The sequence below is a fragment of the Emys orbicularis genome, chromosome 2 (assembly GCF_028017835.1).
Source record: "Emys orbicularis isolate rEmyOrb1 chromosome 2, rEmyOrb1.hap1, whole genome shotgun sequence".
NCBI lineage: Eukaryota > Metazoa > Chordata > Testudines > Emydidae > Emys > Emys orbicularis.
In genome coordinates, this window is record NC_088684.1 from 18,493,734 (window position 1) to 18,520,708 (window position 26,975).

The following is a 26,975-nucleotide window of genomic DNA, read 5'->3' on the forward strand; positions in this document are numbered from 1 at the left end:
ACATATACCGCACAGCTCTAAATCCTCGGCAGCTGCAACTCATACTCCCGGGCCGTCCATAATGCCGTCCCCGGCACCGAGCCTCACGGTTCTGCAGCAGTTCATGAGACATGCAGACCTGATAGTGGCCTCAACGCCTGAATCTCCTCTACTCGGTACCGAGGGTATCCCATCCAGATCGGTACCAATTCAGCTGAATACTCCTTGTAGATTAGTCCCTCCTATCTCCAGTGATGAGGAAGAAGAGGATGATGCAGTAATATATACTCCTTGCCACTCCTCACCCAATCCTGGACCATCTCACCACCAACCACCTGCAGATATTCGAGACTGGTAAGGTCACCCATGGGCACTGCCCCCCATACCATTCCCACGTAACTGGCCATGCTGGGATCTGTGGGCAATGTATAGGGCCCAACACCGCAGGACTCTAGCCTGCCTAGGTCCAGAACAGCATGATCCCCTTCACCAACTGTCCCAGCACCCTCAGAAACACAAGAGGAAGAGACTAAAGAACCTGAGGACACAGCTGAACATGACACTTCGCCACCTACTCAACTCTCATCTTCGTCACCGGACAAAACCATAATGCTACCACCCACCACTATGGGGGATGATTTCAAATCCTTTCAGGACCTCTTCAAAAGGGTAGCTGAATCTCTAGACCTTTTGTTAGAACTATCAAAAACCCAACATAATCTCTCAAACATATTCCAGGCATCCCGAGCAGCAAAGATAGCCCTGCCAATTAATGATGCTATTATGGAGGCTGCAAAAATAATCTGTCAGACACCGGCTACAGCACCACCCTCATATAAGAGGTCTGACCAAAAATACTATGTGCCAGCTAAAAGGGCTGAGTTTTTATCTACACACCCCGCACCAAACTCTTTAATAGTGGAGGTGGTCAACCAAAAGGGGAAAACGACACCAGTCCAGAACGACCACATATAATAGGAATTGGAAAAGGTTAGACCTTTTTGGACGAAAAGCCTATTCTTCTGCTATATTTCAGTTCTGCATAGCCAATTATGTGGCCCTACTGGCAAAATACACACACAATGTGTTCTCCAAAATGTCCGAATTTATTGAAAATTTTCCAGATGACAAAAAAAAAATACAAGGCAATCATTTCCGAAGGCTCTGTTATCACCAGGACGGCCCTACAGGCCTCCCTGGATTCTGCAGTCACGGCCAGCATGATCCATTGCGACATCTGTGGTCATGCACCGTGCATCTTGGCTCCATCTCTCTGGGTTCCCCAGGGAGGTCCAGGCAACGGTCGAGGACTTACTCTTCGAGGGTCAAAAACTATTCACAGACAAAACTGATGTCACTACAAACCCTAAAAGACTCAAGGGCAACTTTAAAAACCCTGTGCATTTATGTACCTGCAAACAAAAAGAAACAGGGCAGGTTTTACAATCAGAGATTCCGGTCAACGCCATACTCTCAACCCCACAGGCAGTATGACCAACCGTGTAAACAAAGACAGAACAGACGTCGGCAGAACCAAGATCAACCTTCAACATCTCAACAATCCCACCTCCAGACAACAATTTTGATGGTGTGGTCGAGGGCACGAGACCACCACACTCGCTAACTCTGGAAGTAGAAATGGTCCCTGTCCGTTCAGAGACCGCCTTGTCACCATTTTATCCAATCTGGAACACCATCACAACAGACAAATGGGTTTTAGAGATTATCCAAAAGAGTTACTCCATCCCCTTTATTTCTATCCCACCTACCCACCCCTCTGTCCCATCTCTCTTCAGGGACCCCTGTCACGAGCACCTGCTGCAACAAGAAATGGCCATTGTAGGCAACCTTATTATACCATCCCCTCCATAAACTTATCAAGCTCAGTCTTGAAAAAAATTGTTTTTTTGCCTATTTTGTGAGGCAATGCTCCCCTTGTGAGGCTGTTCCAGAATTTCACTCCTCTGGTGGTTAGAAAACTTTGTCTAATTTCAAGCCTAAACTTATTGATGGCCAGTTTACGTCCATTTGTTCTTGTGCCAACATTGGCCCTTAATTTATATAACTCCTCTCCCTCTCTGCTGTGTCTAAATACATCAAAGGAATAAATATCAATCATATTGCCCTTCTGCCTTCCTTTTGTTAGGTTGAACAAGGCAAGCTCCGTAAGTCTCCTCTCGTAAGGCAGGTTCTCCATTCATCCATTTGTCCTAGTAACCCTTTTCTGCATCTGTGCCGGTGTGAATTCATCTTTCTTAAACATGGGAGAACATAAATGTACACAGAATTTCGATGAGATCTCATCAGTGCCTCACACAATGATGATAATTCTTCCTTATCTCTACTGGAAGTACCTTGTCTGATGCATTCTAGGATGCATTAGCCTTTTTCACGTCAGCACCACATTGGTGGCTTATAATCATCCTGCAATTGACCAGTACACCAATGTCTTTCTCCTTCTCTGTTGTGTCTAACTGATAAGTCACCAACTCATAGCAAAAATTCTTGTTGTTAGCCCCTAAGGCAGGGTTGGGCAAACTATTGCCCGCAGGCAGTGTTTGCCCCGTCAGACCTTTTAATCCGGCCCTCGAGCTGCCACCGGGGAGTGGGGTCGGGGGCTTGCCTTGCTCCGGCGCTGCAGCCGGGGAGCTGGGTTGGGGGCTTGCCCTGCTCCGCGTGGCTCCTGGAAGCAGTGGCTTGTCCCTGCTCCGGCTCCTACACGTAGGGGCAGCCAGGGGGCTCCACACACTGCGCCTGCCCCACACACTGGCTCTGCAGCTCCCATTGGCCAGGAAGCGTGGCCAATGGGAGCTGCAGGGGTAGTGCCTGCAGATGGGGCAGCGTGCAGAGCCGTCTGACCGGTGCCGCACCTCCGCGTAGGAGCTGGAGGGGAAAGATGCTGCTGCTTCCGGGAGCTGCTTGAGGTAAGCGCTGCCTGGAGCCTGCACCCCTGACCTCCTCCCATGCCCCAACCCTCTGCCCCAGCCCTGATTCCCCTCCCGCCTTCTGAACCACTCGGTCCCAGCCCGGAGCACTCTCCTGCACCCCAAACCCTTCGGTCCCAGAACCGAAGCCCTCACCCCCCCACATACCCCCCACCCTCCATCTCAGTCCGAAGCCCCTCCCACACTCCAAACCCCCAATTTTGTGAGCATTCATGGCCCACCATACAATTTCCATACCCCGACGTGGCCCTCAGGCCAAAAAGTTTTCCCACCCCTGCCCTAAGGGCATGACCTTGCACTTTGTACTATTAAATTACATGTCATTTCTATTACTCAAGTTTAAGGCCATCCAGATCTCCTTGCATAATAGTCTGGTCATCCTCCATATCGGCAGTACCTCCCAACTTTGTGTCATCTGCAGATTTTATTAGCACACTGCACTTTTTGGGCTGTCATTCATGAAAATATTAAATAAGATTGGTCTTGTGTGCAAGCATCACACAATGGGGGATTGCTCAACTTTGTGACTTAGCAAAGCCCACCAGGATGTGTCTGGGCTAGTGTTTTCCAGACACACAGACTGAGGATATAAAATAGGGGACAGTGGCAACATGCTTTTGCCTTTCTCCTCTCCTCACCTATGCTGGAAGTGACAAGAATGTTGGGAAGATAAAGACTTCAGCTGAGGAGGCTAGTCCCGGGCTTAAAAGAGAAAGCCTGTGTATTAAGAACTGTAACATCCAGTGGGGTGAGAAAACTGCTGGATCCAAATACTGCCTAGTCTAATAAGGTTTAAGATTTAGACTCTGTGCTTACCTTTTATTTTCTTTGGTAACTATCTCTGACCTTTTGTGCCCGCTACTTATAATCACTTAAAATCTATCATTCTGTAGTTAATAAATCTATTTTATATTTTACCAAAAACAGTGTGTTTTAGTTGAAGTGCTTGGGAAATTTCAACTCAGGTGACAAAGGCTAGTGTGTGTCCTCTCCACATCAAGGGAGGGGCAGACTGGGTAATAAACTTATACTGGTCAGGCATCTTACCAGGGCAAGACAATACAGTCTAGGGTGCAATGCTGTGGGCTTGGGAGATTTGCTAGTCCCTTTCTCTGTGTGATTCGTGAATGGCTCTGGAAGCATTCATGCAATCTAGCTGGGTGTGGGGCTACACACTTTGTGATAACAGCACGTAGAGGGGTTTTCTGTTTGTCACTAGCAAAGTATTGTGAGAGACAGCCCAAGCTGGAGAATTAAGGGGGCACTGCGGTACCCCAGTTCCAGGTTGTACCCTGGGGATTCTGTCACAGGTCCCAAGCTGGATCCCTGAGGAACTCCACTAATAATCTCCCTCCAGGATGATATTTCAATATGGCTTGTTGTAGTCTCACCTCTGACCAATTCCTTACCCACCTTTTGATTCTCATATTATAATCCCCGTTGTCTACAGTTTAACTAATAATTTCCCATATGGAATTGTATCAAAAGCTTTACTGAAATCTAGGGAGGTTAGAGCTACTGAATTTCTGTTGTCTAGAAAATCTGTCATCTTCTTAAAGAAAGATCAGGTTAGTCTGGCACGATCTACCTGTTGTTGAATTTTATCTCAATTATCACTTACCTCTGTATTTTTAATCACTCTCTCTTTCAAAATTTGTTCTAAGACCTTGTATACAATGGAGGTCAAATCAATGGGCCTGTAGTTTCCCAGATCATTATGTTTTTCTTTCTTAAATATAGGCACTGTATTTGCAAATTCTCCAGTCATAGGGTACGCCCCCTGAGTTTATGGATTTATTAAAAGTCCTTGCTATTGGGCTTTCAATTTCATATGCCAGTTCCTTTAATATTCTTGGATGGAGATTATCTGGGCACCTTCATTTGGTCCCATTAAGGTGTTTGAGTTTGGCTTCCATTCCGGATGTGGTAATTGCTGCTTCCTTATTCTCATTCCCATAAGCCTCTACCCCCAAACTCCTCATTATCCTTACTGAAAACTGAAGCAACGTATCTGTCATGCCATACCCAACTGGTGGATCTACCACAGTAGGAATTTCTCCCAGGATCACGAGTGGTCTCTGAAGCAACCTCTGTGTGCTGAGGTCCATCTTTGCAGAGTGGGGCATTCTGACTGTTGATTTTACTGTAACAAGAGACAACAAGAAGTGCCATCAATTTTGTTCTCAAGCAGGTCTCATCCCAGGCTCCCAAACGGACCCCTTCCACTTCAATTAGGGATTAGCTTTGATGTATGCTTCCCCTCCTCCCCAATCCCAGTCACCACAAAGGTCATTCTAAAGCTGAAGTTGGATCATGTCAAAATGATTCTCCTTGCTCCAGCTTGGCTGAAGCAATGTTGGTTGTCCGACCTTCTCAGTTCTGTTGGTTCAGCCTCCCATATTACTTCCTCTTCATCCCGACCTACTGACTCAGCACCACAGTCAAGTTAGTGCTCTGCATCTCATGGTGTCGATGTTGCATGACTAGATGAGGAGGGAGCAACAATGTTCAGAAGCTGTTTGACAGATGTTGCTTAACATTAGGAAGCCTTCTATTATTACAGCTTATTGGGCCAAGTGGAGAATTCAGCCAATGCTGGACTGCATTCAGGACATTTTGGAGTATCTATTACACCTCAGTCTTCTGGTCTCTCATTCAGTTCATTGATGGCTCACTTAATAGTGATCTCAGCATTTCATCTGCAAGTCAGTTCTCTCAAATCACAAGATAGTATTGAGGGAACTTGTTCAAATATGTAGAGGTTAAAAATATGGGAGAATGTGTATTTACGGAGTGGCTATTTTGCCATCATGATGTTATACAGTGTATGTTTTAGTAAAAGTACTAGATCTCATGACAGTGAAATAAGTTTCCTGAAATCTATTTTAACTATAATTGCAGCACAAAAATTGAAAAGGAAAAAAGAGAACATGCAAAACAGCACGGGATGATAAGAACAGAGATAACAGGAGCTGAGATAGCAGAAGAAATGGAGAAGGAAAGGCGACTATTTCAGCTGCAGATGTGCGAAGTAAGAAACAACTTTCACCATTTAATTATGTGACATATTTAATAGAAGTGTCCTATTGATCCTATTAAAGAGGGGTGATGAAATTCTCTTGGTGGTGGAATTGGAAAATGCATTTGGCTGTCAAGTGGCTGAACTATATTAAAGATTCTTGTTCTGGAAATCCTATGCAAGACATAGCTTCGCCATCATCTCATTTTGAGTTTCAGTCCTCTGTTTAGATTGTTAGAGTAAGGATCTCGGGCTAAAGAAAGCATAGTAAGCAAAATAGCTTTCTTGGTCTTTAGGTGCAAAGGATTGCTGTTCAGGATGTCTTTTCTGATATATTGTTTGTAAAATTAGGAAATATTTGATTGAGAATCTGGTGATGCCTGTTAAACTGACATGTTAGTTCAATCAATATTAATTGATGATGATTGCTTCTAAAATATGTACTAGTAACTTTTAAAATAGTTCTCTTTATATTCAATTTGAGGAGCAATCAATTAGAATTTGATAACATTCTTATTTTGAAGGAATGCACTAATTGTGATGTCACGAAAAGGCATGTCTTCCTACAATTTGAGAGGGAAAAAAATTCCTGCAAATGGCAAACTTGTATTAGAAATTGTTAAAATTAGTTCATTTGGGAGTTCTAAAAACATACTAATTTATTTTGTATATTCAGGTTTTAATCATTGTGTGGTTCAATGTTCTGTAAATCAGCAACAAGGTAACCACAGAGATCATTATCGAATTAGTTGAACAGACTGGAGACAGAAGCTCTCCTGTTTGAACATAGCTGAAGATCTAACATACAAATATCATCAGCAAGTTCTGTTTTTATTTCTACAGTATCTCATTAAGGTTAATGAAATCAAGACAAAAAAAGGGGTGGACCTTCTACAGAATCTTATTAAGTATTATCATGCACAGTGCAAGTAAGTATAACACTTTAGATCATTAAATCCAATATTTCAGTTAAACAAATGTGTTTCTCTGCCTCCTTTTGCTACATTGTCTTGATGGTGTCTGTCTTTTGATGGTGGATCATTGAAGCATTTGAGACTTTCCTGCAGAATAAATCTGACAACAGAAATGTGAACATTGCCTAGCTTTGACTCAAGTCCAGGTAATGTCTATTCCAAGCAGACTGTTAAATTGAGCCATTCTGAATACTTAATGATCAGTGCTGTCTATGAATTGAGAGCCAAATCCTCGTCCCATTGAATTTGATTTTAAAACATCAATATCATTCAATTTTTTAAAAATAGATTAACTAGTCTTAATGGGGGCAAAGTAATATGCTTATGTACCTGGAATGCACAAGGAATCTAGAGCAGCAGCTTTCCTTGTTGTTTTATCTTTACTTTGTTGTATTCTGCAATATTTTTAGTAAACTAAGGTGTAACCTGCTATCATTTTTTAGTCCCTGAACTGTTTGAAGCACTGTAGTGAAAACTTAACCATCTAAACATAGTTTGGATTATAGTGGTTCTTAGTGTCATTGCTTCAGTTCTTCGCGAATTCACTTGAATCATACCAACAGTAAAATAACTTTTGAATACAACTGAAACTGCCACCAGATTATCTTAAGATGGAACCTGTACAAATACAAAATCTCTTTTATATTTGATTTTAAGCAATGAATTACTGAATTATTCAATGTAACTATTTAAAAAACGAGGCACATTTTTACAGTGAATATTCAGTTTTTCAGAAAGAATGTTGAAATACTTCAGCAGTGGCCCTTCTCACAGATTTTACTTCTGTGTTTTCTTTTTGTTTTTGTTTTATTGGCATCAGAAATTTTCAGCATAACTGTGAAGTATTCCATTTAATATCACTAGGGTAAAGTGACTGGACTGCAGTAGAATACATGCTATCTCTCTTATGTGTATCCATAATTTTTACTAGTAAAAGAGCTTGAAGATAGTGTTTTGTAAGGCCATATCAAATTTGTATCTTTCATTTCTGTTCCGAGTTTCTCACTCTGTGGGAGTGAGAGGGTTTAGGGTATTTTTTCTATTGCTCAACAGTGATCCATCAGGTTAATTAGGGAATAGCTTTGACTGGTCCAAATACGGCTCTCTCTAGTCCTCCTCCAAGTGGAAAGATGGTGACTACAATGTGACCAACCTAAATAGAGATTCCACAGGCGAGTAAAGAACTGCTTCCTTCAAAAAGAAAAGAGAGAACCAGAGAGAGAGGTAGGTCTAGTGAAAAGGCAGCATAACCCTCTAGTGCTGTGTAGGAAGCAGATTTTAACTCTCAAAGCAGATGGAGCTGGAATGTAATGAACAGGTAACTTGCTTACATCTACATAATAATAATTAATATTTACATCGCACTTTTAATCTTTAAAATCCTTTTACAAACAAGTAATTCACTCAGCATCCATGTGAGATAGGTAGATAAGTGGTAAATTATATCAGTTTTTACAGATGGGAGCACAGAGGCAGACTTACCAAAACTAGACTTTAAGACGCTTTTGTCTTGAATTGATGCACAAGATGAGAGAGCTCTCATGTGCAGCTATGATGAGAGAGAGAGAGATTATGGGAATTGCTTAAGAGAAAAATGTTTACTAGCAGTAATAAAATAGAACAATTAAATTTATCTCTATTGATGTTGGTATCTAGGGGTAAAAGTCAATGTTAAATCTCTTCTGACAGAAGTAGAAAGGGAGAGTGTGCCATTGACATCTTGAGAGAAATACACTAATTAAGAGCTTGTCTCTCTAGTGGATAGATTAGGGACTGTTTCCCAGAGCTTTCCATTTAAAATAAATACTTAGTTGACAGAGATTAAAATTGCGTTTATCTACAGTGGTTTGTATGTCCTATGTCTAGCTGTCAGTTGATGAATCCAGCAATGCAGTTTGGGTGAATGTGTATGACGTTTGCAGAGTTTTATGAGACTCATGCGTGTAGGCTTTTGCAGTGTGTGTACTGTGTGAACTTGCTTTTTACATGACACCACTGTATACTCTAAAGTCTGAAATGCTAAAACCAAATCAAAATTGTATGCAAAAGCAGTTTCAAGATTAACTCAATTGTAAAAAGCAACAGAGAGTTCTGTGGCACCTTTAAGACTAACAGATGTATTGGAGCATAAGCTTTCATGGGTGAATGCCCACTTTGTCGGATGCATCCGACGAAGTGGGCATTCACCCACGGAAAAGCTTATGCTCCAATACATCTGTTAGTCTTAAAGGTGCCACAGAACTCTCTGTTGCTTTTTAAAGATCCAGACTAACACGGCTACCCCTCTGATACTCAATTGTAAAATAACATGTATTTAGACATACTGTATATTCACGCATCAAGGGATATTTGTAAAGAATTAAAATATAACATTCAGATATTTAAAGTGCTTTAAAATTAGAGCTATATGGAAACTATATTCCATCAGATGGTTTCAGACAACTGGTAATGTAAAGTAATTTATGAAATAGGAATATTTTTTGTTTCTGTGTGAGGGAGGAGTGGGTGTAAGTTGTGTATAATTTTCAATGTAAAGTTCAATTATTTTTGATACAAGAAGTTCATGTATTGCTGATAAATCACAAGTATTTTCCATTGTAGTTTCTTCCAAGATGGCTTGAAAACTGCTGATAAATTGAAACAGTATATTGAAAAGTTGGCTGCTGACTTATATAATGTAAGTAATTTGAGGTAGTGTAATTTCTGAAAATAGACTGAATTCAGATGAACAAGCAAAAACATTTTCCTAAGTGCTATCAGTAAACTGAAATAGCTAAATAGCTAAAAGTATAATCTAACTTCACATTTACACTGTAAAAATAAAAAAGTGTTCCTTCAAGCATCAACTGTAACTAAAATTCTGGGACAAGCTATCTTAGTTGTTAGATGGTACTAACTGTTCCCCAAAACCTTTGCATTCTGGAAGTTATACCATGATTTATTTTGAGAGGAAGAAGTTATCTGTTCAGCTGCAAATAGAGGTTTCGAGTATTGTACCATGTGGATAGTACTGGATGGGTATCCTTGCATCAGATATTCACTAATATAGCACAAATTTTATCTGAGTCTGGTTTTCATAATGGACTGTTTGATAATACAGACTTAATTTGGAATTGTGTACAACACAGCTTTTGATGAGTGAATTGTATAGTTCTGTAATCTCTCAAATACTAATATTGCAAATTATGATTGCTGATTGGGAGGCAAAAAGTGATACAGAATTAGAGCTCAGTGTCACCAATGCAATTTTGTATTTCACAATCTGAAGTCATAAGGTACATGTACATGGCATAAAAAACCCCGTGGCAATATGTCTCAGAGCATTGGGCAATTGACTTCGGCTCATGGGCTCTCACTATGGGACTAAAAATAGCAACGTAGATATTCCTGCTAGGGTGGGAGTACGGGCTCCGAAGCCCAGCAAGGGAGGAGGGTATCCGAGTCTGAGCTCCAGAATGAACAGGAACATTTACACTACTATTGTTAGCCCTGTAGCATGAGCCCCGCAAGCCCCAGTCAGTTGATCAACACTCTGACTCACTGCTGCAGCTTGGTTGATTGGTTTGTTTGTTTTTGTTGTGTAGACATACCCCTGGTAATCCCGTTTGCTTTTGTAGTTTATTCGTCTGGGGGCATAATATGTTAAAATCTCATTCTGGGAGCAAGTTAATGATACAAAAGTGAGGAAGGTGTCATTTGATTCGTAAAAATCTACAGAATCATAATTTCAGTGGTGTCACCTTCTGTGGTGTAATGGTGTGGGGGGGAGACTTACTTCTGCTCCCAGATCCTCCAGTTGGTGAAATTTGATAAGTTTCATTGGAAATGGGTCAAGTTGGGTATCGTTCAAAAGCCCTTTCTCCCAAAAACACAATGATGCCAAACATGACATACATATGTAGATATGTATTTGAGAAAATGTTTAAAACCCAACATATTTTAATTATACTTCAACACAGGGATGTATTGCTTACATAAAAAGGACGTTAATCATTGGTAATTCTAGAGAAGCTAGCCTGGACATGTTGGACTGAAAACATGTATTCCTCATCAGTGTTGTCCTTGTCTAGGGCCTCATTGCTAGCTGTGTGGTCACACTGATCCTTGTACATGCCATACTCACACATCTCTATGCCAGGCAGGCTGCTGGCCAAACATTTGCAGGGTGCTGAGCATCTGGTCGTTGCATACAAGCATTTGATTAGCTGAAGGATTGATTCAAGAATGCATGGTATTTCATACTTAACTGATGTGATCAGTCCCTCCTCCAAGACCCATCCATGCCCAATAGGGGAAGGTAGTTTTGGATGCACTTGATCATCCCGAAACCATTTAATTACTTGATAGTTTTCCCTTTTGGTAGCAGGTATAAATGTACCACTTGTCAGTGGCAACTTTTCTCTTTCTGCTTCTTAGACAATATCCACCAACGTAGCTCTGCAAGTATCATAATCTTGGTCTTGAAATGGTAAACTCAGCATATGAATGCTGGCAGCGCGCCAGCTTTTAATGTTCCGAGTGATAGGAACGCATCTTGGAGAGATATACTGTGATTCTGTTTCCCAGCAGCATGCATAAAAATAGACTCTTGTAGAATTATTGGGTACCTTCTCACAGAGAGCACTAGAAAATCTGTGTATTGTGCAAAAATCTGAAGTTTAGTAGTACCTCTCTGTTGCATTGATGGCATGCAAGATAATTTTAGTGTCGTCATCCTCATTGAACTACAAAGAAATTCCACTGAACAGTGAGAGGCATCAGCTTCGTTATGCCATGAGGCAACTAAATTCTGTGAGTAATTCTTCACATGCTGGAGCATTTTCCTGCAAGGTATGTGGTTAATTTGTCCTTCGTGTGAGTATGAGACCGTTGCTTCTTCATTGTGATGTTGGAGATGTTTGTGGAATCAATGATTTTTAATTGGACACATGTAGTACCATGGAACCTCTTTTTCTGGTAATGTTTGTAATTGATTCCTTTCATAAGTGTCAAACATGAAGTGGACTTCATCATTGGTCCAGTATTTTCTCTGTGGCCTGATAATGAAGTGTTCGGTCAAACTTCAGCAGGTGTTAACAGATTCTGGTTTGTCGAGAGCTTGTACCTCAGCCATACCATCTACCATTGCTATGCTGATTGATACTTTTGCTGGCATAAGGCACCAGTCATGTTGTCAGTAGGTGTTGCTTAGAAAGACCATGCAAGTTGTGCATTAGTTTGCTTTTCGCCTGGCACGTATGCATTGTTCCTTTGCATTCAATCATCAGTCGTGGTACCACGGAGAACTCATACTTTCCCAAAGTCTCACATAGATCAGTATCAGGCTGAGACCTGGACACAACATGACCTGTCTGTGTTTAGCTCCATAATAGTCCCTGCCAACTTCACTCTGATTTTCTTCTTTACATCTGAGGACAGATTTAGTCTATTCTTCTTGATTGGAGTTGATGGACTGATGAAGCCTTGGATAATTCTTTGGGTTTTGAAGGCTTCATACAAGTCATGACCCAGAGTATTCATTTGACTGACATCTTTAGTAATCTCATCACTGAAGACTTGATATTAATGAGCTCCGGTCTGTCATATGCAAATCGGTTTTCAGTGAGAGTAAGATCATCCTGTAGCTTTAAAATTGACCCTTCTTGACATTTAACAGCACCTAATGAGTCTAGATGATGTTTGGTTACTTCTGGGGAGTCATCTCAGCCATGCTTAATGTTTCGTTTTAAATTCAATGGAGTTCTGGGATTGTCAGGAAAACAGGAAAGAGCATTTGGATACTGTTATGCCCACCAACCCCCAACAACTTTCATAGCTCTGTTTTCTTGTTTTAGGGCATCATGTGACCCCAGGACAGAAGTGGCCAAGAGGCAACCTTCTAACAACCAAATTTTCTTTTCAAAATTTCTCCCATATGTCAGGGTCAGACTTTTGTATACCTCTTATTCAGGTTTGGCATCGTCTATGGGTCCCTGAAACTCCAACATACTGCATGCAGACAAAATGCCTTTTTGTAAAATTTTAGCAGCTGCAGAGTCTTCATATTACCGTTGAAATCAGCTCTTTTTTCCTGCTTTTTATAGTACCACTTCTTTTGCAGCTTTTAAGGATATGTGCTGAGATTCATTTCTGTGGATAGGATTGCAAAAAGCAGTGTTCGTAGCCCACAGTTCATCTTCAATAAGTGCTCTAAGAGCCTTTCTGCTAAATATTTGTTCCTCTTCAATCCCGTTCAAAGCACATATTTCTCTCTATTTAGCTTCTGCATCAGCCATCGCCACCACTTTCCCATTCATTAGAGCCTCTGCGAGGCAATTAGTGAACTCCAGTTGAGTTGTACAGTTTGCAGTGGTAAAACCAGTATTTGTTTCTGTTGCTTTTGATGCAACACATTACATACATTCTTAGCATAGTCGATGTGATAGGCAGTGTTCCATGTGTGGGTGTCTTTTGGATCAATGCAGCCACTTAACTTTATTTTCCAGGGAATGTTCTCGCTAAGGGTGACTACTTCATATAGTTTCTCAGTTGTCTCATGTGTTGAAACTATACTTAATGGATGCCATTGGGCTTCCAGCTTACCAGAGAAAGAAGCAGGTGTTCTCGAAGCATGTGCCACGGGAACTAGTATAAGGTGAGTCTTGCCCACAGTTGGCACATATCCCAGCATCTTCAACTTTTTCCTGATGCTCAATGTACTTCCTCTCCAGCCTTGCTAAATTCAGGTTATGGGTGCATTTAAAGTGCCACCAAGCATTGTGTTTAACCAGATCCTCCACAGTTATATTCTCCAAAGATTCAGCTATTAGTCAGTACTCTTTGTCTCCCCATTAATGCCTAAAGAGGATCAAGACCAAAGTAAAAATAAAGATTTTGTAATAAATTACTTTGGGATTGTAATTCATTATGTTATGTAATATACGTTATGTAACTACATGCATACCGTTTGCAGATGAATTCCAGTAATTTCTGGCTGGATGCTGACGTCTTAACCAGTGCCTCATTACAACTCTTTTGGCATAATAAATAAAGCTGATAATCAGTACCACGGAACCACTTCTTGTTTTGTTGATGATGGCAAATCAACTTGAAGCTCTCCTTCCATTTAGAGTAATCTGTAACCTTAAAAAATTTTAGCAGGTATGTTCTGGACATTAACTGATAACACAGTACTGACAGTCAAAGGCCACAATTTAATTTCGTGAGGACTGCATGTTTGATATGCCTTTGTTAAAGTATAATTTTAAAAAAATATATTTTAAAACATTTTCTTAAATATATATTTACATAATTGTTCTAGGATTTGTCATATTTGGTACCATTTTTTTTGTGGGAGAAAGGGCTTTTGAATGATACCCAGCTCAACCTATTTCCAACAACACTGTATTATCAAAATTTCTACCAACTGGCGGACCTCGACCTGAGAGCCAGGATAGCAGCGATTCCCTTCTATCATGCTGCAGAAGTTGACATTATTGAAACTGAGATTCTGTAGACTTTTACAAATCAGATGACATCACCCTTACCTCTGCCCACAGAATTACACATGCTCCCAGACTGTATGTATGTGGCTGAATGAAACTATTTCCATTTCCAGTCCAGTTATAAACCAGCTGTCAAGCTTATTTGAAATATTAAGACTTCAGAGACTAATTTGGTTGTCTTCACTATAATGAACCATTAACATATGGCAAGAAAGTACATGCTATCCATTTGCGGAGACTGAAGAGGCTATTTCTCAATATACATTCACTTTGGCTTGCTTTTGAGGTATATGTGTATAGAGGATAAATACATAAGGAGCAGACTACTACATGTTCAATTTTCATGGGTGACTGTAACAGCTCTGAGTGGCGGGGTGTGCTATCACAGTCCTTTGCTTATCTCTGGTGCTCCCTGCAGGCTTCTGGCCAACCTTATTGGGTCTTCCTTCAGTGGCTTGGCTTTCCAACCCAGTCACAAAGTCTGAATGAACCCTTTCTGGGGTATTAGAGCCCAATAACTAAACAGTCTGTTTGCCCTCGCTAAGGTCTTCAGCCCTGGCTCTGGGCACTTTAAATTGGGCTGTTTGTTCAGACTCCCAAATAAAGCCTGTTCCCTTCTTGGGATTTATACTTTAGCTGTGGCTGGTAGGGGAACCCAGGCCCAGCCACTATTCTGAGTTCCAACCCAGGAACCCTATACACAGCAGCCACTTTCTGCTTACTTTAATCCGTTGCTATTTCTCTGGTCCTCTTGCTACCAGACCCTTTTTGTCTCCAGCCCTATTTCAGGGCCAGTGTCCTTAGGTTCTTTTCTATTTCCAAGCCATAGAGGAGCACTCTTCCTCACTCCTCTGGTTTCAGCCAGGATGACCTGCTAAGGCCCTGCCGCTCCTGTAATCTGAGCCTGAGGGCTCTGATTGGGTTGGCTGTCCCTACCCCTTTTAGACCTTGGGGGACCAGGTTTCTTTAGCTTCCAACATGGCTGCTTCAGTGAGACCTTATCAGAAAGGTTTGGAGGACCCCCCTTTGCTCCACTTCTTCTATCTCACTGCTTCCTGGGGCAAGTGTAGCAGAGCAGCGGGGCCATGAAGGCCAAATATACCCCATCACAGTGCTGAATTTGGTGAATTAAAACTTTGAAGGTAAAAGTTGCTTTTAGAAAAGGAAATAATACCAGTAATTTTTCCTTCCACAGATAAAGCAGACACAAGATGAAGAAAAGAAACAGCTTACTGCACTCCGAGACTTGATAAAATCCTCTTTACAGCTTGATCAGAAAGAGGTAGGTAATTGTACATGCGTGTTACTCTCTGGCAGAATGTAAATTGTATGAAGTCTGAGTTGAAAACTGGCTTATATAGGCATAATTTCTTTGTGCAGAACAATTTGTTTGTTTCCCGAACAGTATTCAACAAAAATAACATTCAGAATATCCAAATACATATGAATGCGGAGCAAGGTTTTGGATATTTGTCAGATTTCATATGTGAGAAGAGACCCTTCTCTCCCCTTCTGCTCCTCAAAAGGAACAGCAAGAAATCATACTACTGCTTTTGTGCAATATTATGATGCTAAGTAACAATATTTCAAGATAAAAATGAGTTCTCCCTTTGTGTATTCTTCCAATGCTGCTGCCATTTTATTTTGTGATAGCTATAATACTAAAGATGGGAAAGAATATAAACTGGTTTTTAAAATAAAAACTTAATTTTTTCAAAAGAAAATGTTTACTGATAAGGCTGGTCCAGATTCTCCTCATCTCACATCTTGATTACAGCAGCAGGACATATATATAATGAAGTTTGGTCTATATGACCGTTACTCCTAACAGGGTCACCTGACCCAACCATGTTCTTAAACCCCATGCAAATAAATATGCCTTCCTTCTATGATTTCTTAAAGTCATGTTTTGTATGCTTAGTTGCAGAGAAAGCATTCTAATTACAATTTGAGCAGAGGGTCTGCTTAGTAAATTTTAAAATTAATGTTATTAAGGGCCAAAAATAACAAATATCCATCCCCCATCTAACTATATTAATAATGTGAAATATTTAATATTTAATTGACACATACAGTGAAAATAACATTAGGAATCTGAAGTTTTCTGTCTTTTTTATGATCAATTATTTCAGTTACTTAATATAGTTATAGTATAGCCCTTATATTGCACTCTACTGTAGTGTTTTTAAAGCTCTCCATCTCTGGAGTAACCAGTTATGTACCATGCTGGTAGCCAGTGTAATACAAAGCCTTTCTGGCTACTAGTGTTGTACCTCATTGGCTGCTCAGTCTAAATCTAAACATCAGCTGGTATTTAGATGTATAAAATTAAAAATAACCTGAGGGAAATCAAATGCAGAAGTGTTGATCATATTTTCTCCAAAACAGTGAAGAACATGATTCAGTTTTAGTAGTTTAAAAAAATGCAAAACTCTATCAAATAATCTTCTTTTGTTCTTAAACATAGGGTACTAAAAATGGTGATCAGTGGATTGAGCAGATGATTTTGTAATTGAATACATGAGCACCCCCCGTTCTCTAATAAGATACTTATGAAGATTAATGCCTTGGTGGGGATCCTATAATTGGGCAGTATTGCTAATGTTAAATAGCGGACATTGGTAACCAGAACAAATGACCATTTTTGATATACTTTATATTGTTAATTTTGTAGGTAGCACACTGAAATTCTTTAGCTGATGTCTGTAGATTGCGATATGACTTCTCAGAGGGTTTATTTAAAGTCAGATGTACATTCATAATTTAGTATTTTTGTAAATTATTAAAAGACAGACATTCTTTCCCACATATTCATACTTAACACATTTTAAGTGTCATTTTATAATTGTTGGCTTCATTAACAGAAGTGGATTAACGGAAAATGTTCATAAATTTTAAAATAATTTTATCAAGAAATCTAGAAACAGAAATATTTATTCTTGTTTTATTTTAAGATCTATCCCTAATAAAAGATATAGAAACATTTGACATCAGAATCCCAACATGTTAACAGAGCATAGTAATTCATTCCTGAAATATACATAATCATGTGTTTTAGTATGCCAGTTTTAAAGTTGTTTGTCAGTTAATTTGAAACAGCTCAGTGTTATTTTCATAATTTCATAGCATTAGATCAAGAGACATTGTTGGTAAACTGAAATCTACAAATCTTTTTATTTCCATAGAACATCTCAGCTTCACTTAAATAGTTGTTAGGGATTGAGGAACTTGGAACAAAACATCCTTGTCTTACAAAAATTTTTAAATGATTTCAAAGCACCATTTGGGTGTCAATATCTATTCAAACAGAACTTCTTTCCCTGAAAACAATTTATTCTTTCATTATAGTAAATGCCTCCCCTGAGCTCTCTGAATATTTGAGAATAATGACCTTCCTCCTTTTACTTTAAAAGTATCCTTTTAAAGCCAAAATTTAATTTTAAAAGTGTGTTTATCTTTTATTTAACTCTGAGGGCTTGACTCATGGTACCTGCAACTGGAATAACTAAATCAGTTTTAATTTACATTTTAGTTAGTTATTTTGTGTGGGAAACATACTTTAGAATAAAAGTGCTATATTTCAATGGAACTTGTATTCATTTTTTGCAAACTTAAATTTCACTGAAATAAGACAAATTTAGTCAGAAATAAAAGTGTGTACACAAAAACATGCAATCAGCTGTAAATTCACACCTTTTGCTATTTCATTGCATGGACCAACTTCTGTTGATGAGAGAGGTCCAGTAGAAGATATTACCTCACCCACCTTGTCTTTCTAATATCCTGGGACCGATATACGAGGTACAACCCTGCATACAACAACAGTTATTTATAGTTAGTTTAGTCAAATTTTGACAATTTTAGGGCTAACTTTCCATTTTTGGTCTTTTGTTTGACCATTTTTTCCTCTTTTGCTACTGGTACCAGAATGATGCCTCGCTTGCCAGGGCTTAAGTCCTGCAGATCCTGCGGAAAGCCTATGCTGCTCAACTAGCTGCATTCAATCTGCCTAAAATGTTTAGGAGAATCCCACATCCTTGACAAATGTCACCTCTGTAAAGGTTTCAAGCCACGCTCAAAAAAAGATAGGGTGGTGAGGCTTAAATGCTTGCTTTTGGAAGCAACACTTCCATCCCTATAGGAGTAGTCACATGGGGAGAACAGCTGAAGTATATCAACTTCAGTATGGTACACCTCACCAGAGATGTGTGTGGCTTCTCTGTCCTGTTCCCCTGCACTAAAGAAAAGACTCAGACCTTCCTCGGGTTCCGTCTTTCACTCTTCTGTGTCAGTCCTGAAGCTTGACAGAGGTGGATGCTCCATGAAGAGTTTGGGAGAGAGGCCATCACTAGAACACTCCTTGCCTCCAAAAGGGGGACTGCTGCCTCCGGAGCCTGTGCCAGGTCCATTGAGGCCGTCCCCTAAGGACCGTTATGGAGCAGATGGTACTGATCCCAACCACCCTGGGGGCATATGCAGCCACAGAAGACTTGCTTAGCCTCTTGGTACTGGTATCACTGGCAGTAATGCCGTGGCCTGCTTCTCAGACCTCACCACACCAAGATCCTGCAGACTTCTACCCAACCCTCCACAAAAGCCTCTCTTGTTGAGAGGAAATCATCCCATGATTTCTCTGGTACCACCATCCCCAGGTTTGGCCCCAGGCTATCTCTCACCAGTACCATCAGGATTGGCCTCTCCTCTGTCAGAAGCATCTGATTCCTGCTCCTCAGACTCAGAGGTGAGGTCCTTTCTGTCCTGCCTGGGACATGGCACATACTCCCCCATCAGAGTCATTTGGACCATGGGCCATGCAACAACCCCAGTATTGGCTTCTGGCTAAAGGTCAATGGCCTGGATAAGGATGGATCCCCAAGTCCATGTTATTGGCCATTCTGGTCACCGCGGGGCATTCCCCCTCTAGCCAGGTCATCCTCTCAACCAGAAGGGCAATTGTGGAGGGCGCACCAGAAACACTGGCACTTAGAACAGCATCCCCTGGTACCCGGTGCTCAGATCAGTTCTGGGCATCGGGAGCACCCTTCTTAGGTACCAAGACCAGTACCGAGCAGTCAGAACTCACTCATGCAGCCTCTCCACTGCAACTTATGGACCAGTCACCACCTCAGATGCCAGTTCAGCAGATGAGACTATTGAGCGATCATGTTACTCATCACGTTACTCACCAGTACTGGAGGACTACTGAGGCCATCCTGATCTCCCTCCAAACCAGTTTGGATAGTGCAGATTTAGCTGCTCAAACCATGGCATCAACCATTACTATGAGAAGGTGTTCATGGTTGCAGTCATCTGGGTTACCCCTAGAGGTACAACAGCCCATCCAAGACCTCCCTTTTGAAGGCTCATCTCTGTTTTCAGAGAAAATGGATGACAGACTTCATAGCCTCAAAGACTCCAGGGAGATGCTCAAATGCCTTGGGTTCTGTACTTCAGCAACAAAAAGAAAACAATTTAATCCACAGCAGCCATTCAGACACCAGAGTTTTGCTCCCTGATTACAAGATCCACCAAGAAAAATGGGAAGGGGTTATACAAAGTGCCATTCACTGCTCTTCTCTTCAGCATCATTAAGCTGATCCCATCCAGCTGCCTCTTCCAAACAGCCATTTTGATGGGATAGCCCAGTGCAGTGTGTACCAACTTCCTTAGTTCCATCTGTTCCCCATCTTTTATTTGCCAGTCCCACTTCTAAGTGCTTGGGCCCACATAACATCAGACCCGTGGGTCTTAAGTACATTGGAATGGGAGTATGCTGAGGTCTTCTGCTCACTTCACTACCACTGAGGCATCTCCCCATTTTCTATTTATTTTAACATCCTTCCCTACACTTTCTAGGTCCCATACCAAAATTAACATCCTTATAATGGAGATGAGGAGCATTCGGTTTCTACAGCCTTGTCTACATTAGAGGATTTTGTTACACACCGTGTTACACACAGTGTGTTCACATGCGCACGTCCTTGCAATGTTGAGTAAACTTTAACAGCATCTTTGCAATTGCACTTGGAAACACTTACCCTTTTCCAGCTTTATATCCTGCATTGGTGGAAAGTGCTGACATTGCAGCTCTACCACTATAATTGGTGGCCCATGATTCTTCTGCAACTGTAGGCATGATGTTTCTTGTATTATTAATTATTTTCTTGTTTTGAACTACTGAAGGTTTGTAATTTTGTGCATGGGTTTTCTGTATTATAAGATGCAATCTTAAAGCTTTTCTTGTTTGGAGGAAAGAATTTTTTTGGAAATACTAATGTCATTTAATTTTGCAAAATATCTGCTATTTTATAGATTGAAAAATGCTAAATTTATAAAATTCAATTTGAAAGAAAATGAGGATTGCTGCATCTCCTATACTTTCACTTTGAGATGACATGTGATGGAAACTGTAATGTCACCACATTTGAAACAACCTGCCTACTGTGAATGTTTCGTATTTTTTCACATAGAGACTTCTATTTGCTATTTTTGTTCATTTATATCTTATCATTTATTTTTAAAAATTTGACCAACAATCTAGCTGAGCATACTGCTAGTCATTATGATCACATCTCATATGATTTTATTTTCCCTTACCCCTCCCGTCTGATTTGTTACTTCCATTGGTTCCATCTTATCTTCGAACAGGGTCTGTCTCTTACTTTATTTGCTCAGTTCCTAGCACAGTGCTGCCCCAATTCTGCTTTGGGTGCTACTGCATTGCCAGTAAATACTATTTTACAATGATTCAGTTGTTCCATTGTTCTAGAAGCTGGGAATGGGTGCTGATTACCGGTTCTGTTCATTCCCTCTGGGCACCTGGCATTGGCCACTGTTAGAAGTCAGGATACTGGGCTAGATGGACCTTTGGTCTGACCCAGGATGGCCATTCTTATGTCTATTGCAGTGATGTAAATCTTTGGTGTTGACATATACTAAAATCTTAACTCTGCACACCCAAGGGCTACAAGCTTCACATCACCCACTTTGCCAAACTGCGCCCTCCTGATTCGACATATATGCACCAAATATACACAATTCTTATCACTTGGAAGTAGTTGCAGAAGAACAGGATGAGGAAGCAGAGTAAAATTGAAGTGCATCATCTATGGTATATAGTAGTTGGAGTAATTTTAAGGTGTGTGATTGTGGATAGAGAAGAGGTTATATAAAAATTAAGACTTTTGCTTAACTTTTCACTTGCTTTTGTAGCTTTATTCAAGTATGTTATGACTGCATCTAACTGCTTCACAATAACGTTTTAAAATATTTTAATTACATTAATAAAATAGGTTTTTAAAATGGTTTTTACAAAATATAATTTTTCAGCCAAAAACACTGCATGGTAACACTTTAAGTAGCTATTCTTCCATAATTAGTTCCAGTTCTGTGGATTATAGGATACAGTTGTTATGAACATTCAAAAATGTATAAAGAGTAGGAGATGCTTAGGTAAAATCTTTCAACCTTTTAGTCACATGAAAATAATCAATGACATTCGTCACAAGAGTAGAGATTACACACATAAATTAATAACTGCATTGTTTTAGTTTATAAATCCCTCTCCACCAAGGAGTTCAAATAGCAGAATAAACAGCTAACATGCAATAAAACTTGAAAGCAGAAGAAAAATTTAAAAATTCGGAGTGACAATGTTATTAGTGAGACAAGGTGGGTGAGGTGATATATTTCATTGGACCAACTTCTGTTGGTGACAGAGACTAGCTTTTGAGCCACACAGTGCTCTTTGTCAGGTCTGGGAAAGGTACTCAAGAGTGTCACAGCTAAATGCAAGGTCGAACAGATAGTTTAGCATACATAGTTAGTACTAGGGCTGTTAAGTGATTAAAAAAATTAATCACGATTAATTGCACTGTTAAACGATAATAGAATACTATTTATTTGAATATTTTTGGATGTTTTCTACATTTTCAAATATATTGATTTCAATTACAAACCAGAATACAAAGTGTACAGGGCTCACTTTACATTTATTTTTGATTACAAGTATTTGCACTGTAAAGAAACAGAAGAAATAGTATTTTTCAGTTCATCTAATACAAGTACTGTAGTACAATCTCTTTATCGTGGAAGTTAAACTTACAAATGTAGAATTATGTAAAAAAACCCACTGCATTCAAAAATAAAACAATGTAAAATTTTAGATCCTGCAAGTCCACTCAGTCCAACTTCTTGTTCAGCCAATCGCTCAGACAAACAAGTTTGTTTACAGTTGCAGGAGATAATGCCGCCCGCTTCTTGTTTACAATGTCACCTGAAAGTGAGAACAGGTGTTTTCATGGTACTGTTGTAGCCAGTGTCAGAAGATATTTATGTGCCAGATGCGCTGAAGATTTATATGTCCCTTCAAGCTTCAACCACCATTCCAGGGGACATGCATCCATGCTTTAAAAATCTCACATTGGTGCCTTCTTTGCATTTTGTGAAATCTGCAGTGAAAGTGTTCTTAAAATGAACAACATGTGCTGGGTCATCATCCGAGACTGTTATAACATGAAATATATGGCAGAATGCAGGTAAAACAGCATCGGACATACAATTCTCCCCCCAAGGAGTTCAGTCACAAATTTAATTAACACATTATTTTTTTAATGAGCATCATCAGCATGGAAGCATGTCCTCTGGAATGGTGGCCAAAGCATGAAGGGGCATATGAATGTTTAGCATATCTGGCATGTAAATACCTTGCAATGCCGGCTACAAAAGTGCCAGGCAGATGCCTGTTCTCACTTTCTGGTGACATTGTAAATAAGAAGAGGGCAGCATTATCTCCTGCAAATGTAAACAAACTCGTTTGTCTTAGCGATTGGCTGAACAAGAAGTAGGAAGGAATGGACTTGTAGGCTCTGAAGTTTTACAGTGTTTTGTTTTTGAGTGCAGTGGTATAACAAAAAAAAAATCTACATTTATTTGTAAGTTGCACTTTCATGACAAAGAGATTGCACTACAGTACTTGTATGAGGTTAACTGAAAAATACTATTTCTTTTGTTTATCAATTTTACATTGCAAATATTTGTAATAAAAAATAATATACACTTTGATTTCAATTACAACACAATACAATATATATGAAAATGTAGAAAAACATCCAAAATATTTAATAAATGTCAATTGATATTCTATTGTTTAATAGTGCTATTAAAACTGCGATTAATTGCAATTAATTTTTTTATCTCGATTAATTTTTTCGAGTTAATCACGTGAATTAACTGTGATTAATCAACAGCGCTAGTTAGTACATATTCTAAGGGACAATTCAAGGTGAAGTGGACTGTTAACAGCCCCGTAGTCACAGGACAAAATGGGAGGTTAGTGAGTTACAGATTGTTTTAATAAGCCATAAATCCAGTGTCTTTATTAAGATCATGATTTTTAGTGTCTAGCAAAGTTATGAATTTAAGCTCCCAGACTCATCTTTTGAAAGTGTTTGCAGGTTTCCTTTGAGGATGAGGACAGATAGGTCAGATATAGAGTGATTGCTTTGTGAAAAGTGTTCACCCATAGGTGATATGGGGTTTTTGTCTTTTATCATTCTCCTGTGTGAGTTCATTTGAGAGCATAGTGATTGTCTGGTTTCAAATTCGTAACTTTGCTAGACACTAAAAATCATGTTCTTAATAAAGACATTGGATTTATGGCTTACTACAAGAATCTGTAACCCGCTAACCCCCCATCATTGTGTTGGAGTGGCGCACGACCGTGAGTGTCAACCTCAGGGCAGACTGTCAAAAAGCAGGGCTGACACCCCAAACTGGGGGTATGTTCTAGAATTAGATTTCACCAACCCAATAACAAATGTGAACTCCTTTAACAGTCTTACCATGGAATCACAGACAGTCCCCTGGTGCACTATCTTGCCACCCAAGCAAGCTGTACTTAGTGATAAATGGTCACTTGCACCAAAGATCATAAAATATTCAGGTTGCTCCCAGTCCCAGGAGACCAGTCACTTACCACAGGTAAATTTGTATCTTAGATCCCACACCAAAGACAACACTTGTAGCCAATCCTATAGTAAACTCCTAAATAAGGATTTATTAGCTAGAAAAAAGAAATGACAAGAGTTATTTACAGGTTAAAGTAGGCAACATGTAATACAAATGAGTTACAGTCTATGGTTCCAAAAGGTGACAGAGATATAGTAATCTGTCAGCACTGAATGTCTTTTAGGGCTAACCCAGGTTGATCCTGGAGATATCTGCTTTTTGTTTCCTAGCTTCAGCCCTCTGAGAGTCCAAACAGCAAAGAGTTGAAGAATTTTCATGTCAGCTATCTTTATTTTCTTCTTTCAGAAATCATGTTGATGAGATGAGCTTCCTTGCACGTAGCACCTTTATGGATGTGAGGGGGCCATTAGCCAAATCTTTGTATTGTGATGCTTCACAATTGCCTAGTTTTGCTAGTCCTCCTTGATGGACAAGGGAAACACTTCTCCTGTCTGAGTTCACAAGTTCAGAGCAGGCATTTTTACAGTTATAGAACAAAACTTTTGTATTGCCTTATAGCATGGGATACAGACATTACAAGCAACTTACAACCATTTTATAGAGTCTAAACACTAAATATATCCTTACAAGTCTAACACCTATGTTGAACAATACTAACATACGGGTAAACTGGTCTGGTTTCCAGCTATGAATTTGTCAGTGCTCAGCTGATACTTGCAGCCTTGGCAAGAGCTGGTCTACCAGCAGCACACCCCTTTTTGTCCTGACTACAGGGGTGTTAAAGAGCCACTTCACCTTGAACGGTTCCTTAGAATATGTGCTATCTGTTCAACCTTGTATTTAACTGTGAAACTGACTTGAGGAAGAGCTCTATGTATCTAGAAAGCTTATCTCTCTTACCAACAGAAGTTGGTCCAATAAAAGATATTACCTCATCCATCTTGTCTCTCTAATATCCTGGGACACATGGCTACAACAACACTGCATACAACAATGTTATTAGTATCCTTCCATGTTCCAGTTCAATATTAAAAGATATTTTAATTCAAACCACTAAAAGAAACATGTACTTATTTTACCATGCTCTTATGTTACTTGGCAAGCAAAGGCTAATAAGTGTCTAAACAAAGAACTGTGTTGTTTCTTCCTACTAATCAGTGCCATTTGCAAGAATGACTGCTGATTGTCTTTTTAAATGCGGAAGCTGCAGAATATATGTTCAGGAGCACGTTATTTTCCAAAATTAATTCTCTTTTTAAATTCTTTGCTTTTTCTTTCCTATGTTGCTTTTGCCTTTCCTGATCGAAGGCTAGGAGAGTAAGTCAATGTTTTAATAAGCCTTTGCTTTTCTAGTGAATTTGATGACATTTTTATCACCCTACTTGTTCCTTTCATTAGTTTTTTTTTTTTTTTAATTTATTTGGGAAGATTCCATTTATTAACATATATGTACACCATGTGTATTTTTAAACTTAATTAAAATAGAGGATAATTAGTGGTGTTGTTTGTTTTGTTGTGCATGTAAAACTTACTTGCTTTCCTTTAGCAATTTATGATGAGCCTTTTAAATTCCTTCATTACCTTGGGACACACACCTGCATTCTTTGTATACTCAAAATTCGGAGTTTTGGATATACAGTAAATGCATGATCAAGTAATGTAAGAGTCCATAACTAGTTATTAAACTTCTTAGTTGGGATTCCTTGTTTGAAAAATCTGTTATTACATAAAGTGGGGGGAGGTAGGGAAGGAGAAGTAAACTACGATCAGTGTGAGATCTTATTACATACATTAAAGTATTTTTTAATGTTTTTTTCCCCTTCTATAGGATTCCCAGAGCAGGCAAGGAGGATACAGTATGCATCAGCTTCAGGGAAATAAAGAGTATGGAAGTGAGAAGAAGGGTTATCTCTTAAAGAAGAGTGATGGGTATGTAGTTGGAGTATATAATACATGCACTGAATTTGTTGAGCTTGTACATTTTAATAACATACATGATTAAAAGAATTCTCTTAATTTACTTATTAGAATGCTTGCATATCTCATCTCATTTTTCTTTTTAGACGTTAAAACTTAGAATTTATGAAAACTATTCAGAGATAAAAAGTCAATGTTGTTTGGTATATCATTTCATAAGCTCCCCATGTGGTGTGTAACATAGAAACATCTGAATCACGCTTCATGGAGATATGTAAAACTGTGATTAACGTCAGTGTTAAATTTTTACTACTCGTCCCATTGGATGTGCAGAAGATGTTGTTTACTTACCCCATTTGATATCATTTAGTGTTCTTGAAAATCCAGAATTTCTACATTTGAACATAAACTACTAGATTCAGATACTTCTCAATTCACTATATACACAATTTTAACCCTTTTTGAGCCATGCTCCTTTGGGCCTTTTGAGTAAAGTTTTCAAAAGCACCTTAGAAACTTAAGAGTCTAAGTCTGTGTTTCAAAAATGATTTAGGTCCTTAGGACCTAACTCTCTCTGAGAGCTGCTCAATTTTAAAATGGGACTTATGCTCTTAAGTCAGTGAGGCACTTCAGAAAATGTTACCGTTTATAAATAAAAATACAATGGTTAAAAATTGAACATTTTGGT

The 26,975-nt window shown here is 39.4% G+C and overlaps 1 protein-coding gene across 1 annotated transcript in view; it reads left to right on the forward strand.

Moving 5' to 3' along the window:
• Positions 1-26,975, forward strand: part of ASAP1 (ArfGAP with SH3 domain, ankyrin repeat and PH domain 1) — a 252,092-nt gene that overhangs the window by 119,803 nt on the left and 105,314 nt on the right. Inside the window, exons 7-11 of the mRNA XM_065399859.1 lie at positions 5,826-5,955; positions 6,787-6,872; positions 9,519-9,594; positions 15,597-15,683; positions 26,199-26,299. Coding sequence (XP_065255931.1) covers positions 5,826-5,955; positions 6,787-6,872; positions 9,519-9,594; positions 15,597-15,683; positions 26,199-26,299 — 480 coding nt within the window. The remainder of the gene's footprint in view (positions 1-5,825; positions 5,956-6,786; positions 6,873-9,518; positions 9,595-15,596; positions 15,684-26,198; positions 26,300-26,975) is intronic.